Source organism: Phyllostomus hastatus, unplaced genomic scaffold, assembly GCF_019186645.2.
Source record: "Phyllostomus hastatus isolate PE091 unplaced genomic scaffold, TTU_PhHast_1.1 phas_contig_16, whole genome shotgun sequence".
Taxonomy (NCBI): domain Eukaryota; kingdom Metazoa; phylum Chordata; class Mammalia; order Chiroptera; family Phyllostomidae; genus Phyllostomus; species Phyllostomus hastatus.
In genome coordinates, this window is record NW_025333643.1 from 5047337 (window position 1) to 5065949 (window position 18613).

Sequence of the window (18613 nt, forward strand, 5' to 3'; positions counted from 1 at the left end):
AGCTATGTTATTTGTCAAAAACTCTCAGATTAAAAGATCGTGCATATTTGTGGCTGTGTGGTTCTGAGTCACTTTAAGGGTGTTCCCAACCCCATTCCCCAGGACCTCAATCTGCCCTAAGGGGCTAAAATGATTGCAGAAGCCAAGATTCGCTAGGCCTGGAAGGACAATCGGAGTCACTGGTTCTGCTGAAGAGGAAATCCGAGAGTGTGGTGACTTGGCAAGGACCAGCTAACTGGGGGCACGACTGGCTCCCAGCCCAGTGACCCCCGATCAACACAAAGAGCTGGCTGACCGTGGGCTCAAAGCCATCTCTATGGAGCAAGAAGTGGACATGCCCCACGTCCTCACCAGTCATACAACCTCCAGCTCATCATACATTCAAGTGGTCACTGATATCTGCCTTCGGCCAGGGGCTGTCCCAGGCTCTGGGAATAGAGGAGTGAAATGGACATTGCCTTCAGGTCCCTGTCTTCATGGTGAGGTCCCTGCCTTCATGGCGCTGACACTCTCTGGGAAGAGACCAGCCAAATGTGGAACAAGGTCATGTCAAAGCTGTTAAGTGGAATGAAGGAAATAAAACATGGTGATGGGGTTGAGAACAATGGGGCAGGCCTCTTGAACAAGGTGACACAGGAACTGAGACCTAAAGGGCTACGGCCCTGCCAAAGGTGCCAGTGTCCTAGACCCCAAAATCTGGGAATATGGCATCTTACATGACAAAAGGGAATTTGTAGATGGAATCAGGTTAGGGCAGGGGTGTCAAACTCATTTTCACTGGGGGCCGCATAAGTCTCGCAGTTGCCTTCAAAGGGCTGAATGTAATTTCAACTCCTTAACAGTTAAGGAATAGTTACATTTATACAGTCCTAAAATTATTTTGGCTCTTTGAAGGCAACCACAAAGCTGATGTGGCCCCCAGTGAAAGTGAGTTTAACACCCCTGCATTAGGGTTTTAAAATGAGATTATCCTGCATTATCTGGGTGGGCCCAGTGTCATCACAATGGTCCTTCTAAGAGGAAAGCAGGAGTGTCAGATTCAGAGAAGATACGATGACAAGGGCAGGGGTCAGAGAGAAATCTGACAGTGTTATGCTGTTGGCTTTGAAGGAAGGGGCCGCAAGCCACAGGACACAGGCAGCCTCTAGAAGCTGTAAAGGCAAAGAAATGAATCTCCTTTCCCAGGGCCCCCAGAAAGAGTGCAGCTCTGTTGACCCCTTGATTTTAGGACTTCTGACCTCCAGAATTATAACAGAATATATCTGTGCTGTTCTTAAGCCATTAAATTTAGGTTAATTTGTTATAGCAGCAAGAGGAAGCAAATACAGACTAGAAAGCCAGTCTTGGGGAGTGCAGAAAGAAGACTGTCCCAGGCAGAGGAAAGAGCAAGTGCAAAGGCCCTTAGTCTGAACCAAGGAGGCCAGTGCGGCTGGAGTAGGGTGAGCAAGAGGGCGCACAAGGACAGGAGGTCAGAATCAGCATGGTCAGATTGCATCAGATTGGGCAGGCCTGGTGAGGAGTTTGGATTATACCCTAAACCGCAATGGAAAGTCTCTTAGGACTTTGAGCAATTCTAGTGTCTCCAGGGCCTAAAAAGTTGGAGGTATTCCCCAGAGAGGGTGTACAAAAGGCCAGTAAACACATGAAAGATGCTCAACAGCATTAGTCATTAGGGATACACAAATGAAAACCACGAGACACCCTGTCACACCTACTCCAACAGCTAGAACCGAAAGAAAAGGCAATAACAAGTGTTGATGAATATGCAGAGAAACGAACCCTCATACACTGTGAAACTAACCCTCAAGCACTTTGGAAAACAGTCTGGTAGTTCCTCAAAATGTGAAACGGAGAGTAACCTTATGATTCAGTAATTCTACTCCCAAGACATATACCCAAGGGAAATGAAAACATATGTCTGCACAAAAACTTGCACATGAATGTGCACCAGAGCACCGTCCACAACAGCCAAAAATCGAAAAGAATCCAAATGTCCATCAACTGATAAAATGCAGTATGTCCATACCATGGAATATTATTCAGTAATAAAAAGAAAGTAAGCACTGATTATGCTTCAATGGGATGAACCTTCAACACATGCTAAATCAAAGTCAGTTGTAAAGAACCACATATTGCCCTGGCTGGTGTGGCTCAGTGGATTGAGTGCAACCAGTGAACCACAGAGTCACTGGTTCGATTCCCAACCAGGGCCCATGCCTGGGTTGCAGGCCAGGCCCCTAGTAGGGGGTGTGGGAGAGGCAACCACACATTGATGTTTCTCTCCCTTTCTTTCTTCTTCCCTTCCCCTCTCTCTAAAAGTAAATAAATAAAATCTTTTTAAAAAGAACCACATATTGTATGATTATATTTATATAAAATGTCCAGATTAGGCAATACCTAAAGCAAGGGAAAATGAGAGGTGTGTGTGGGAATGTGGGGTGACAGTTAATGGGTATGGGATTTCTATTGAGGGTAAGTAAAATGTTCTAACATTGATTGTGAAGAGGGATGGACAACCCTGTATATACTAACTGCCACTGGATTGTACACTTCAAATGGGTAAATTGTATGGTATGTGAATTATATCTCAATAAAGCTGTTTAAGAAAATTCGTAAGTGTGCCTTCTACATCAATTTCCTAGTAGTTGTTCTGGCATTCACAGTTAAGGCCAACAGGAAAAAAAAACTAGAGGGAGTCTCTGACACAAAGTTTGCCCACTGCCCAGGAAACATTCACAGTAGTTCAATCACAGATCACCCCAGCAAAGGAACGCAGTGTAATCTGGAAAATCAGGTAGCAACCCACATTCTCAGAGGGGCCCTGACAAGTTACCACTGACTGTCTCTAGGGAGAGAAACAGGGAGGCTGAGGACCAGGGGAGGGCAAGACACTTACCTTCCTCTATCACAGGCTTATTATTTATATCACTTAACCCAGTGCATTTGTTACTTTTATCCATCAAAAATAATTAATAAAAACACACTGAAAATAAATCCATGTTGCTAGAGAATAATGCTTGACAAGAAGAAATAATTGTAATATATTCTAAGTGAAAAAGTAGACCATTAGAATGTTCAAAATGATGATTTTTGAAAAATGTACACACATAAATAAATGATTTTTTAAAAAAGCTAGAAGGCTCAAACACGTAGCACTCTGGTAGCACATGGTAAGAAGCCAATAAATGTTAGCTACTGTTGTTGTTTTCTTTTGTTTTGTTTTCAAGTCCTCACCCAAAGATATGTTCATTGATTTTTGAGAGAGAAGAATGGGGAGAGAGAGAGACAGAGACAAAGAGAGAGAAACATTGATGTGGGAGAGAAACATTGATCGGTTTCCTGCCAAAAGTACCCTGACCAAGGATCAAACCTGCAACCTAGGTATGTGCCCTGACCAGGAATCGAACCCACGACCTTTTGGGGTACTGGACAATGCTCCAACCAACTGAGCCACCCAGCCAGGGCTGTTGTTTTTAAAATTATTATCAGTGGGGGGAAAAGGCAGAAAACTGTACTTGAACAACAATAAAAAATGTTAAAAATAATTACTGGTATCCAATATTAAAAATGGTTATCCCTAGTGGTAGAATTTGAGCTTTGATTCGTTGTTTTCCACAGCATTTTGCAGTAAGCACTTATTATTTTTGTTACTGGTTTAAAGCAGGGTTTCTGAACCTCAGCACTATTGACAGTTTGGGCTAGATAATTCTTCATGGCAGGGGGGACTGGACTGTCCTGGGCACTACAGGATGCACAGCAACATCCCTAGCCTCTGCCCACTGCTTCTCCCAAGTTGGGACAACCAACAATGTCTCCAGACATTGGCAAATGTTCCCAGGCAGCAAAACCACCCCTGGTTGAGAACAGCTAGGTTAAAATAGATGTTATTTGCTCAAACTGATTAATAACACACACATGTTCGTTTCTCTCAACTGAGTGTGTGTGTGTGTGTGTGTGTGTGTGTGTGTAAAATGTGGTGTATGTTATCTAAATTTTAAAGAAAGGATAGATAATTATTTAAAAAGTAAATACATGAGTGACACTGGCTTAAAACATAAAACAGCCCTGACTAGTGTAGCTCAGTGGATTGAGTGCCAGGCTGTGAACTGAAAGGTAGCTGGTTGCTGGTTCAATTCCCAGTCAGGGCACATGCCTGGGTTTAGGGCCAGGTCCCCAGTAGGGGGTATGCAAGAGGCAGCCAATCACACAATCAATGTTTGTCTCTCCTTTTCTCCCTCCCTTCCCCTCTTTCTAAAAGTAAATAAATAAAATCTTTTTTAAAAACTAAGGATGATTATTGTTAATATTTGTAATTGATTTGAGAGCAAGGGAGAGGAATGGAAAGAAAGATTGCATTGTTATTCCACTTATTTATGCATTCACTGTTTTTTTTCTTGTATGTGCCCTGACCAGAGATCGAACCCACAACCTCAGCATATCAAAATAATGCTCTAACCAACTGAGCTAGGTGGCCAGAGCCACAGATGATTATTTGTTATACTTCCTTATTACTTACAAGATTTTCTGACACTTAAGTGTCAGGAGCTTTTTATACAACTTTCAGTTCTCACAACCTCTATTTTACAGAACAAAAGGCCGAGGCTCAGAAAGGTTAAAGAAAACACCCACAATCACCAGCTGGGAGGTGGTGGCCTGGAATGCAGACCTCTACTTGGGAACCTGAGGACCAAGGCACAGCCTCCCCCTAGATGCCTAGTGCTCTCAGCAGACAAACAAAACACACCAAGGAGTTACAAAGTCCTGGAGGAGCCAGACCCTGGATTCAAATACCATTCTTTCACTTAACCAAGCTATGCCCCAGGCAAGTGACTCTACCTTTCTAAATCGGTTTCTGCCTCCGTAAAACGGGGTAAGAGAAATATGAAATATGCACTTTATAGGCGGAGACTAGGTGAGATAATGCCTGTCAAGTGCTTACATCAGGGCCCGGCACACTGATAGCTTACGTTAAGTGCTCATAGCTATTATTATCAGCTTTACTGTTAACAGCACAGTCAAGCCGGTCATTACTTAGCGACAGAGTGACAGCAGAAATCTTCCAAGATCACAAAATGCCTTCCAGACGATCGCACTAGGGTCCATAGAGGGGCCAGTGACCTGCCTGCGGGCACACAGCGAGGCCCGGGTCCAGATGACAGTATGCAGAGCCAGATCAGGACCCACTTATAGAGAGGCTATGAGAGGGCTTGGAGGCCCCCCGGCGGGGGCGCTAGGGAACCCACTCACCAAAATGCATCCAGTCCCAGTCGCTGAGTGTGTCTATGTTGCGGCACAGGTCATCCAGCACCCAGGAGGGCAGCTGGTAGATGTAGCAGGACATGACGAGACTGCGAAGGCCAGCGGAGAAGCTCGGGGGAGACTGAACCACACGCTTCGGTGAGAGTCCACTTCTCTATCCCAGCACTGGCCCTTCCCACCCGGCCCGCCTCCCCTCCCGGGGAAGTGGGCGGGGCCGGCGCTGGGCACCACTGCCATCCAGCGGCAGCGATCTGCCGCGCTACTTCGTGTGGTTGGCAGGACCAGAGCAGCTGTGAAACCAAAATGGTCAGAGCTAGGAAAGGAAACTGAGGCCCAGGATGGAGAGGAGACAAAGTTAAGGCCATCTGGGAATTCCGTGGCAGTCCTAGGAGGACTTCTAACTCCATTTCCAGTGCTTTTGGCGCTCTGCCACATATAATTAATTCAACAAATATTCTATTAATTACCTCCCATTCTACAGATGAGGAAACTGAGTCTTAAGTCAATTGTAATTCGGTCAAGCAAAATTCGCCAAGTGACACAGGATTCAACCCAAATATGACTCCAAAGGAAGTGCTCTTTTGGCTCTGTTATATTGTCCCAGCACAATAATTTTCTCATGATCCCACACAGTTAATTTCTTCCCCTAATTTACTATTTCCAAGGCCAACACCCTCTCTACCAGTTAGAAACAGTTATTGAGACTGAATACAATTAGTTGCATAGTTATGTCATTTTGACCTGCTCACATTAAATTTCCTTGAAATGACAGTCAGTGATTTGCAATCCCAACTGCACATCAGGAGATTATCTGGAGATTATCTGGAGATTTTATCTGGAGATATTATCTGGAGATTTTTTAAAAAGTGTTTAAACATGTTTACTGACTTGAGAGAGAGAGGATGGGAGAGAGAAATATCTACATGAGAAACATGGATTGGCTGCCTTCCATATGCACCTCAACCAGGAATCAAACCCACAACCCAGGTATGTGCCCCTATCAGGAATCCAACCCCCAAGCCGCTGTTGCACAGGATGACACTCCAACCAAGTGAGCCACACCAGCCAGGGCCATCTAGGGAAATTTTAAAAAATTATACATGCCCACCCTAACATCCAGAGATCCACTCAATTGTTCTGGGTGGGGTTCAGGCACATGCATTTTAAAAAACTTCCAGGTAGCCCTGGCTGGTGTGCCTCAGTGGACTGAGTGCTGGTCTGCAAACCAAAGGGTTGCTGGTTCGATTCCCAATCAAGGCATGTGCCTGGGTTTTGGGCTGCATCCCCAGTGGTGGGGGTTCAAGAGGCAACCACACATTGATGTTTCTCTCCCTCTCTTTCTCCCTCCCTTCCCCTCTCTCTAAAAATAAATATTTTTATTTATAAATATTTTTAGAGAGGGGGAAGGAGAGGGAGAAGATGAGAAACATCAATGTGTAGTTGTACCTTGCGAGCCCCCTACTGGGGACCCAGCCCACAACCCGGTCTTGTGCCCTGATTGGGAATCAAACCAGCAACCCTTCGATTTGCAGTCTGGTACTAGATCCACTGAGCCACGCCAGCCAGGGCTAAATAAATAAAATCTTTAAAAAGCTTCCAAGTAAAACTAATTATGTGCTGACAGAGTCAAGAAACAATGTTAATCAGGAAATTTGGGCATGAAGATAGATTGATAAAGAGCAAATAATAATAAAGCTTCTCTGTGGACTTCATACATACTTTTTCTTTTCTTTTTTTTTAAGATTTTATTTATTTTTTAGACAGAGGAGAAAGGAGACAAAAAAGGGAGAGAAACATCGATGTGATTGGCTAACTCTCGGAGGCCCCTTAATGGGGGACCTGGCCTACACCCAGGCATGTGTCCTGACCAGGCTTCGAACCAGTGACCTTTCCATTCCTAGTACTCCAGCACTCAACTGCTGAGGCATGCCAGCCAGCACTATTTTTCCCTTTTCCAATAAAATATCTTTATTGGTTTTTCTGAGAGTACATGACCATTGTCCAAAAGGGGAAATGAAGTGAATTACGAAATAAACCCACCCTTGTCTCTCCTCCTCTTGTGTAGGGAAAAACCCACTTCTCTCTCTTCTCCTGTTGGGGAGGGGCATTCCCACCCCTCTACCCTTCTTTAGTTCTTATGGCTGCTCTAGTAATAATAAAATTGACATAAGCTAGGTTAACAGGAGAAAACCATATTTAACCAGCACATGGGAGAATCACAGTATGATGCTCAGTTGATAAAATGAGGCTCAAAAATTGATCAAACTGGTTACATTTTATATTATTTGGACAAAGAAACAACTGTGTGAGAAATTGACAGAACAAAAACAAAGTTCAGTGCTACAGAGGAATCTGAGCAAGTTTTGTGGACTCTTTTAAGAATGGCACTATAACTTCAAGGCCACTGTAATCAGAACAGCATGGTACTGGCATAAGAACAGACATATAGACCAATGGAACAGAGAGCCCAGAAATAAACCCATGTCTCTATGGTCAATTAATATTTGACAAAGGGAGCACTAGCATACAATAGAGTAAAATTAGCCTCTTCAGTAAGTGGTGTGGGAAGAAGTGGGCTGGTACATGCAAAAACAATGAAACTGGACCACCAACTTATACCATATACCAGAATAAACTCAAAAGTGGATAAAAGACTTAAACATAAGTTGGGATACCATAAAAATCCTAGTGAAGAAACACAGGCAGTAAACTTTCAGATATCTCACATAGCAACATTTTTGCCAATGTATCTCCTAGGGCAAGGGAAATAAAGGGAAAAAATAAACACATGGGACTACATCAAGTTAAAAATCTTCACGGCTAAAGACACCATCATCAAAATGAAAAGGGAACCAATCATATGCAAAAACATACTTCCCAGTGATACAGCAGACAAGGGTTTAAGCTATAAACTATATAAAGAACTCATAGGACTCAACACCAGGAAGACAAAGAATCCAGTTAAAAAATGGGCAAAGGACCTGAATAGACACTTCTCCAAGAAGGACATACAGAGGGCCCATAGCCATATGAAAAAATGCTCAACATCACTAGCCATCAGAGAGATGCAAATTAAAACCACAATGAGATATCACTTCACACCTGCCAAAATGGCTATTGTTAATAAGATGACAAATAGCAAGTGCTGTCGAGGATGCAAAGAGAAAACTAGTGCACTGTTGGTGGGAGTGCAGACTGTGGAAAACAGTATGGAATTCCCTCAGAATTAAAAGTGGATCTGCCATTTGACCCAGCGATTCCACTACTGGGAATATATACTAAGAATCGCAAAACACCAAATCAAAAGAACTTTTTCACCCTGATGTTCACAGCAGCACTATTTACAATAGCCAAGATTTGAGAACAGCCTAAGTGCCCATCAGTAAATGAGTGGATCAAAAAACTGTGGTACATTTACACAATGGAATACTACACAGCAGAAAGAAAAAGAAGGGATTCCTGCTTTTTGTGACAGCATGATTGGAATTGAAAACTATTACGCTAAGTGAAGTGAGTCATTTGGTGAAAGACAAATATCATATGATCTCACTTATAATAGGATCTAATGAACAAAATAAACTATTGAAAAAAAATAGAACCAGAGGAATGGAATTGGGTAATAGACTGACAGCTGTAAGAGGAGAGTGGGATTACTGTGAGTAACTGAAAGAAGGTGAAGAGATTAGTCAAAGAACATACATGAAGGACCCATGGACATGGACAACGGTGTGGGGATTGACTATGGAAGTGGGGGGTAGGCTGGGTGGAGGGTGGTGAAGGGGGAAAATGAGACATCTGTAATAGCATAAAAAATAAAACATCAAAAATGAAAATAAAGAATATAAAGAAAGAAATTTAAATAAATAAATACAGATCCTCGGGCCCCAGCACAGATTCACTGAATGAGATTCTGAGGATAAAGGGCCTGGAATCTAAATTTGCAACAAGCTCTGCAAACCTGAATCCATAAAGTTTGAAAACCACTAGACTAGACAGCCCCTGAGGTCTCTTCCCCAAAGAGGAAAAGAAAAAAAAAAAAAGAATAGCACCATACTATTTTATTTCAACTCTCTAACAAGAGAATGAGGTGAGAACTTCTGATACTGACTTCAGATCAAGATAGAGGTATAAGTAGACACGCTTCACCTCCTTGCACAACCACAAGAAGAATTACAACTAACCTCCAAACAAATAACTCACAGAACTACCAGAAAATTGAACTGTGTGGAAGTATGAAAACCAAGGATGTAAAGAAGCCAAATTCATCCAGACGGGTAGGAGGGGTGGAGACTCAGAGTCAAGTCAGAGAGGCAAGGAGTTGTGGTGTGGCACAGGAAGGTGGCAGCGATGGAGAGGGTGGTCCCACATTCACGTGTGGTACCTAAAAACAAGGAGGGATATCTGGGGACAAAGTGATCCTAGCCCAAGGCCAGACCACACAGGCCAGGGTTCCAGCACCAGGAAGATAAAGCCCCATAACTTCTGGCCATAAAAACCAGTGGAAGCATTTGGAAGAAATGGCCAGACCCTCAGGAGAGTCAGTTTAAAGGACCTGTATGAACTTAGAATGTACACAAACCCACCCACTCTGGCATTCACCACCAGGGCAACAGCTAGAAGGACATCAGTCGCATACAGGAAGTGGGTGAAGTGATTGGAAAAAGGATGTGTACCCGGGAAACCTCCAGAAACCAGGCAGCAGCACCGTCCCCAACCCCTCCTCCCACACAGAGCCACAAAGTGGTGAGGCAGGCTGCCCCTCCCTGGCAAATACCTAAGGCTTCACCCCATACAACTTAACAGGTGCCCTAAGACAGGGTATCAAAGCAGCTCTACCTAATACACAGGAACAAACATAGCAAGAGTGTCAAATTGAGGAGACAAACAAATATGGCTCAAATGAAAGAACAGAACAAAACCCCAGAAAAAGAATTAAATCAAGCAGAGATAGCCAACCTATCAGATGCAGAGTTCAAAACACTGGTGATCAGGATGCTCAGAGAACTCACCGAGTACAGCAACAACATGAAGGAAGAAATGAAAGTTACAGTAAGTGGAATAAAGACAATCCACACAAAACCAACAGTGAAGAGAAGGAAGCCAAGTTTCAAATCAATGATTTGGAACATAAAAAAGAAATAAACAGTCAACCAGAACAGAAAGAAGAAACAAGAATTCAAAAAAATGAGGAAAGTATAAGAAAGCTCTGGGACATCTCCAAAAGTGCCAACATCCAAATCATAGGGATTCCAGAAGAAGAAAAGGAAGAGTAAGAAATTGAAAACTTATTTGAAAAAATAACAAAAGAAAACTTTCCTCATTTGGTGAAGGAAAAAGACATAAAAGTCCACAAAGCAACAGAGTCCCAAATGTGTTGAACCCAAAGAGGACCACACCAAGACACATCATAATTAAAATGCCAAAAGTCAAAGGTAAAGAGAATCTTAAAAGCAGCAAGAGAAAAGCAGATAGTTACCTGCAAAGAAGTTCCCATAACACTATAAGCTGATTTCTCAAAAGAAACTTTGCAGGCAAGCAGGGACTGACAAGAAGTATTCAAAGTGATGAAATGCAAGGACCTACAACCTAGATTGCTGTAATCAGCAAAGCTATCATTTAGAACAGAAGGGCAGTTAAGGTGGTTCCCAGACAGAGTAAAACTAAAGTAGTTCATGATCACCAAGCCATTATTACATGAAATGTTAAAGGGACTTATTTAAGAAAAAGAAGAATATCTTTTCTTCTTTTGAAAACTATGAACATTAAGATAACAAATTCACAACTATCCACAATTGAATCTAAAAAATAAACAAATGAACTAACTAAGCAAACAACCAGAACAGGAATAGAATCATAGCTATGGAGATTATTTGGAGGGTTATCAGCTAGGAGGGGGAAGGGGAAGAATGGGGGGAAAGTTGCAGGGATTAAGCATAATTTGTAGGTACAAAATAGACAGGGGGTGTTAATAACAGTATAGGAAATGGAGAAGCCAAAGAACTTTTATGTGCAACCCATGGACGTGAACTAAGGGGGGGATTGCTGGAGGGAATGAGGTATCAGGTGGAGGGAGGCAAAGAGGGAAAAACTGGAACAAATGTAATTGCATAATCAATAAAATATACTTAAAAAAACTTCTGATGCCGAACCATGCAAATAACACAGGAACAGATAAAATATTAGCAACAAAACCACAGTCACTTAATTGTACCTCACACTTCACAGCAGTACTAGCAAGTATTTCTGGCCAATTGCTTCCAACAACAGGGGTCTGAATGAATCCCCTGATCCTAACAAAAGAACCAACACATTTTCTCTCTGACAGCTTACACCAAGTCCTTACACACCACACTGCTACACTCACCAGATTTTTGTAAAACTCATTTTAAAATATGTAAATATTTAAAATATTTAAAATATGTACTGTACATGATCCCAACAAAAACGAAAAACCAAAAAAGAGTGCGGTAGAAAAATAAACTCCAATGTTTTGTAAAAATGTTATGTAAAAATAGTAAAAAGTACCTATGTTTGTATTGGTCTTTTTAAAAAGAATTTAATAACAAGACTTGAGAAGACTGGATTTAACCGCCCAGCCCCCACCCTGCCACTTTCCACCTGGCACACAGACATTAAGGCAAAGGCTCCTGGAGAGGCACGTCCACCTGGCTGTGGGCTGCGGGCTCCAGGGCAGGACACTCCACTCCTGGCAGGGTCCACAGAAAGGCTTCTCCCTCATGTTCACTGAGCCATCCTGCATCCCAAAATAGACTGTCTCAGCCATATTGATCAATAGGCCTGTGACTACCACACAGGGGGTGCCTGGGGTCATTTTCTTAGCTGGGCTCACTTCACTCCATTTGTGCACAGGGTCAAACTCCCAGGCAGGATAAAACTCCCGTTATCATTCCGATACACCAAAGCTGCAGGTTCAATCCCCAGTCAGGGCACATACAAGAATCAACCACACCCCTAAACTTCTGAATCACAGCTCTGCTCACTGGGATGGAAACCATGGGGATGACCTCAGTGGGGATTCCCTTGTGACATGATCCCCAAGGTTCTTTGAATCTTTCCTGAAATCAGCAATCACGATGAAGTGAGTGGAACAGCCCACCACAGTCTTCGGGGTCAGGCGGCCTCCACTGCCCCTGATGAGACTGAGACCAGCATCTACAGCACTTTGTCAGCACCATCCACGACGAGGTCAGTCTCAGGGTGTCAGCTCAGGTCACTGCGGGTTACGCCGCAGCGCAGCAGCACAAGCTGACAGGCCTGGAAGGAAGTGGGGATACAGATGAAGTTCAGCTTCCCTTCTTTCACCCTTTCAGTTGTTCGCTGCACAGCATGGAGAATTGTGGAATCATTTCCAATTCCCAGCACTTGGTTATTCCTCACGTGATTCTCCTCCACAGCTCAGCCCACAAGCTTCTTGGCTCCTTGGCTTTGAACATTATTGAGGGGCCAGGAGCCAGAAAGACAATGCTGGCCTCACCACCACCATTGGTGCTTGTTTGGCTCATGCTGCTGGGAATCCCAGACTGCCAGGTATGTGTGTTCATTAATGTGGAATTTAAACAAAGTAGTAAGTTAGAAAAGAGGCAATCAGATTGGATTATACTAACTTTTTGGCCCTGAGTTAATTTTTGTAATAAGGAGTGTCTTCCAGGTTCCAGAAGGACACCTTTCACAGGGGAGATTTGTCCTTATCAGTGTGAAAGGACTGTGGGGGTGAAGAACAGAAGTTTCTTTTGACAACTGAGACATTCCCCCATCCCGCCCTCTCCCGGTCCCATGAACAAGTTGGTGGAGAACGGAATAGCTAGACATTTGAGAAATGAGGTTTGACTGTTTCCTGCTTTCAGGGAGATTGAGAGGGTCAAATGCCCTTTGGCACCTGCTGCCAGTCTAGTAACTTCAATTCCAAGTGATCAATACACCACTGTAGGACATGTGGGGTATTTGTCTTGAGCCCTGACACTCCTTTACTTTACACAGAACATTTCACTTTGACATTTCTGGTATTTTCCCCTACAAACAAGCCATTCTCTGTGATACCAGCTGGGTGTCATCATACAATTTGACTCAATTCCAACACCGTCAACCTGGAGATAGCATCAGGTCCCACAGGGTAAGGGATCCCCACAAGGCTGTTCCCACCCCACTTCAGGTGCCAGTCACAAGGAGGAGGCCCCCAGGTTGCCCACAACTTCCGTCTGCCTTGGTTACTTACTGGAGGTTCTCACAAGTCCCCTGCCCCATATTCAATTAATTTGCTGGAAAGGCTCACAGAACTTAGGGAAACACTTAAGTTTCCCAGTTTTTAAAAGGATATAGGGTCCACCCCTGACTGGTATGGATCAATGGGTTGAGAGTCCTCCTGCAAATTGAAAGGTAGCCTGTTGGACTCCCACTCAGGGCACGTGCCTGGGTTGAGGGTTTAGTCCCCATTTGGGGGTGTGCAAGAGGCAACCGATTGATGTTTCTTTCTTGCATTGATATTTCTCTCCTCCTCTTTCTCCATCCCCCTCTTTTAAAAATAAATAAATAGAAGTCTTTTTTTAAAAAGGACATAGGGTCTCTAGCACAGGAGCTTGTCACTATGGAGTTGGGGTGTATCATCTTCCTGGTGTGAACTCAAGGCCTTTGCTGCTTGGGGCATTCTATTCAAGTACAAAGCACAGTTATTGTAAGGTAGTTTTTACTTGCAGCAAAAAAAAAAAAAAAAGAGGGGGGCATCCATATCCAAAGCTCTGTCTCCTCAAAGGGAGGCTTAGTCATTGCTCATATACATTACTTGGCCAATTACAGGTTGATTCCTTCTTTGCAGCTAGCTACTTACTGCACTGGGTTCCTGTCAAACTCATCCTCTTTATAGCTGGTCAGCAAACTACTGTGCTACATTTTAATTTATCAAGAATGCCATTTAGTAAGAATGGCCCAGACTTGGAGTGCCTTATCCTATCTAGCAGATGTGTTAGCCCACCTGAAAGCTCTCTGAACCCTGTGCTACTGGGATTTTTATGACGGCTTCCTCACATAGGCATAATCAACTATTATATTAAAACACATGCAGCCCCTTCCCTCCCTGGAGAAGTAAGGGGTTGGGCAGAGCTGAAAATCCTGAGCCTGTAATTATGGGTTGGTCTTTGTGGTGACCAGCCCCCACCCAGGAGCCCACCAAGAGTCACCTCATTAGAACAAAAGATGCTCCTCCTGCTGAGGGAGAGAAAAAACAAATGAACATCTTCCCACAGTCTCATCCCTGGGGGACCGCCATTATGAAGTTTGCGGTATATACTTTCACATGGATTTAGACCTCTGTAAAATACATGTTTTGCATATAAAAATTTAAACACGCTAAATTTTCTGTAAACTTTCTGCAATCAATAATAAATAGTTCTTCCTGTCACCTACATGAAGAACTTTTTAATAGTTTATTTAGGAGCACCATCCTTTATTTGGCCAATCCCCCATCAATGTACATTTGCCTCTAGTATTGGGGTCTGTTCCAGAGGATTCTGCTTTGTCATCTATAGGAGGGATGGGACAATCCTAACATCTATCAAGAAAAATCATAAACCAATATTTGGAAAACTGCTGCCCCAGGGCCATACCAGACCACCCTCAAAATTCCCCTCGCCCCCTGCAGTTGCTCCAGGACAGATGGGCTAGACCTGCTAGAACAGCCCTGAGCTTAGCTCCTATCTATGCTTCCGAGCACTGGGTAACTGCAGTGAGCGTTCTCAGCACACTTGGGCTGGACCAAGGTAAACAGTCACCCTCCCAACAGGTGAAGGATGTCGTCCCATGTCACTCCTATCAGGCCAATGGCTGCTAAACTGTCTGCTGTCCAATTAACTTCCCTTCAATTTATCTGAAACTAAAATGGTTCCCCAGGATTCCCTCTGTTTTTTTCAGTAGTCTCAGTTCTCTTTCTAACTAACATCTGTGGGGCCAGCCCCAGGCCTTTAGGACTCTTAGCTTCTTCCAACTGAAACAAAATAATTTTTTGTGTTTTCTGCCTAAAGCCTAGGGAGAGAGTATATTGCTATTTGTATGTTAACCTGACAGATTATTTCCTGAGGTTTTATGTTCCAAATCCTGAAACAAGTTTTGTGGGACTTTCTGGCATATATCCATTGCTATTGCTCAATCCTTTTGATTATCACCCAAGTGTATCTAATTTTTCTGTGCTCTGCCGATGAACTACTGGGTATGTGTGGTGAGGGTGGGGAGAGCCCCCATGCACATATTTTGTCAGGGCAGGGAGTTTAGGTGTGCCAACAAAAGGGGAACTAGTAAGCCCTGGCAGGATAGCTTAGTTGGTTAGAGTGTCATCTTGGTACACCAAGGGTGCAGGTTCAATCCTTGGTCACAGCACGTACAAGAATCAACCAATGGATGCATAAATAAGTGGAACAACAAAGCGATGTCTTTCTCCCCCTAAAAATCAATCAATAAATAAGGAAAACAGAAAACAAAAGAAAACGGAAAGAAGAAATAGTGAAGGGCTATCAGGCAGCCCCGTGACAAGCAGAGAGTGGGACTGAGGTGCTCAGAATGCTAACACACAGTGACGTAGTGTGGAAGGACCTGGAAAGCTCACGCTGGTGTTTCTGTGTCAAGAGTGCAAAACATGAACACCTATTTCATGTCCACAGTGCATGGATGCCTAGGCCACTGCCCTATCATCACCTTCTCAATAGAAGCACTGGTGAAAACCTGGCCGGTGTGGCTCAGTGGATTGAGTACCAGCCTGCAAACCAAAGGGTTACCAGTTCAATACCCAGTCAGGGCACATGCCTGGGTTGTGGGCTGGGTCTCCAGTAGGAGATGTGTCAGAGGCAAATACACACTTATGTTTCTCTCCCTCTCTTCCTCCCTCCCTTCTCCTCTGTCTAAAAATAAATAAATAAAATCTTTTAAAAAATCACCGGTGAAGTATTAACTATTTATCCTTTTTGGGTTTTCTTAAATAAACTTTATTTTTTAGAGCAGTCTGTGTTTACAGCATAATTGAGAGGAAGGTACAGGGATTTACCATATGCCTCTTGCCCACACACACAGAGCTTCCCACTTATCAACATCTGCCATCTGACTGACACGTTTCTCGTAACTGACGTACCAGTGCAGACACATCATCATCACCTGAAGTCCACAGCTTACCTTAGAGTCCACGCTTGTTGTTGTAACATCCTGTGGGCTTGGATGCATGTAAAATGTCATAGATCATGTAGTATATCATATAGTGTAGTATCGTATAGTATCGTATCATATCGTATCGTATAGTATAGTAATTAGTATAGTGTAGTGTAATATAGTATTAGTATAGTTTGTGATACTACAGGAACAGTTTCACTGCCCTGACAAATGCTGTAATCTACCTATTCATTCCTCTCCCCAAAACACTGGTGACCACTGATGTTCTTACTCCATAATTTTGCCCTTTCCAGAATATTGGATAGTTGGAATCATATTATGTGGCCACATCAGATTGGCTTCTTTCATTTAGTAGTAAGCATGTCCCCTTCATGTCTTTTCATGGTCGACAGCTCGTTTCTCTTCAGTGCTGCAGAACCCATTGTCTGGATGAATCATAGCTTATTTACCCAGTCACCTACTGAAGGACATCTCGGTGACTGCCAAGTTCTGTCAATTATGATGAAAGCTGTTATAAATATCCACGTGCAGGGTTTTAGACATTAAGTTTGGACCTCGTCTGAATAAACACCAAGAAGCACGATTGGTGGGATTATATGGTGAGGGTATGTTTAGTTTTATAAGAAACCGTCAAACTGCCTTCCAAAATGGCTGTACCATTCTGCATTCCCACCTGCAGTGAATGAGGGTTCTTGTTTCCCTGCATCCTTGCCAGCATTTGCTGTTGTCAGTGTTAGATTTTGGCCTTCCTAATAGTGCCTTGTGGTACCTCATTATCTTAACTTTCATTTCTCTGATGACATATGTGAAGCATCTTTTCACTTGCTTAGTTAACACCTGTGTATCTTCTTCAATAATGCATCTGTTAGGGATCACTGTGTTTTCATGTGGAAAAAACTTTGTTCCACTGTAAATATTTTTCGTAATCCTTTTCTGTAGTGCTTAATTGTTTTACAGTGATATTTCATATTTATGAGAAAGATAAAGTGAAAAGAAACAATGATAAAAAAATCTAGCCCTGGCTGGCATAGCTCAGTGGATTGAATGCGAGCTGCGAACCAAAGCATCGCAGGTTCGATTCCCAGTCAGGGCACAATGTTGGGTTGCAGGCCACGGCCCCCAGCAACCACACATTGATGTTTCTCTTTCTCTTTCTCCCTCCCTCTCCTCTCTAAAAATAAATAAATAAAATCTTTAAAAAATTAAAAAAAAAATCCAGCATTGGAAAGAGAAGGGACTGAGAATGAAATTAGCTGCTTGTGTCTGCTACCCTCCCCCCACCTTACACCTTTAAATAAACATTACCTTCACAACTCTCCTAGAGAGAAGAATCTGGTTAAAATTACACAACACACCCTCCTTTTTTCCTTTACTCAGCACCATTTAATGTATTACAGAACAGCCTTTTTAATGTCAACATAGGAAATTTGTCCTGGCTGGTGTGGCCCAGTGGACTGAGTGCTAACCTGTGAACCAAAAGGTCACCGGTTCAATTCCCAGTCAGGACATGTGCCTGCAATGCGGTCAGGGTCCCAGTAGAAGGCCTATGAGAGGCAACTGATGAATGCTTCACACATCGATGTTTCTCTCCCTCTCTTACCCTCTGTCTATAAATAAATTAAAAATCTAAAAACTAAAAAAATAGGAAACAGCATAGTTTTTTAATATATTTAATACATTGATAAGACTTCAAGTGAAAAACACATTATTCATGCTACAGGTTTTCAATCTTCCTTGGACAACACAAAAACAGTGCTCAAACTGCATGTTTTAACAAAAACATGAAATCTCATTTTGACACAGAGACAGATTAAAATAAAGTAAAACCAACACTGAACTAATCCAGCACAGGCAGACTTCATAATCCCCAGCCCACCCCACTCCGGAACTCAGACAGCTGCCTCCTGTACCAGCATTTCTTCTTCCCTGCCCAACTGTTTGACACAAAAATTTAGACAGTTAGAGGTATACCACTGAATGAGTACTACAACGTGCTTTAAAACAAGAAAGAGCCAACCAGTTTGCTGACTGTGGAGAGGGGAACCAGACTGGGTGAAATGTGAGGCAGTAACGAGACAGCCGTGGGGCACTGGTTCCTGAGCCCGAAGGTTAGCACGAGGGGCCAAAGATGCCAAGAAATATCCCAACATTATTCACAAAAGAAACATTGTGCTAATGTTTATGGGGAGCT

The 18613-nt window shown here is 43.1% G+C and overlaps 1 protein-coding gene and 1 pseudogene across 1 annotated transcript in view; both read right to left on the reverse strand.

Annotated features, from left to right (window-relative positions):
- IRAK2 (interleukin 1 receptor associated kinase 2) overlaps nucleotides 1-5429 on the reverse strand; it is a 59790-nt gene extending 54361 nt beyond the window's left edge. Inside the window, exon 1 of the mRNA XM_045832267.1 lies at nucleotides 5248-5429. Within this exon, the coding sequence (XP_045688223.1) occupies nucleotides 5248-5341 (94 nt within the window). The 5' untranslated portion in view covers nucleotides 5342-5429. The remainder of the gene's footprint in view (nucleotides 1-5247) is intronic.
- Nucleotides 5430-9627: 4198 nt separating this feature from the next.
- Nucleotides 9628-12782, reverse strand: LOC123814324 (annotated as a pseudogene).
- Nucleotides 12783-18613: the final 5831 nt, after the last annotated feature.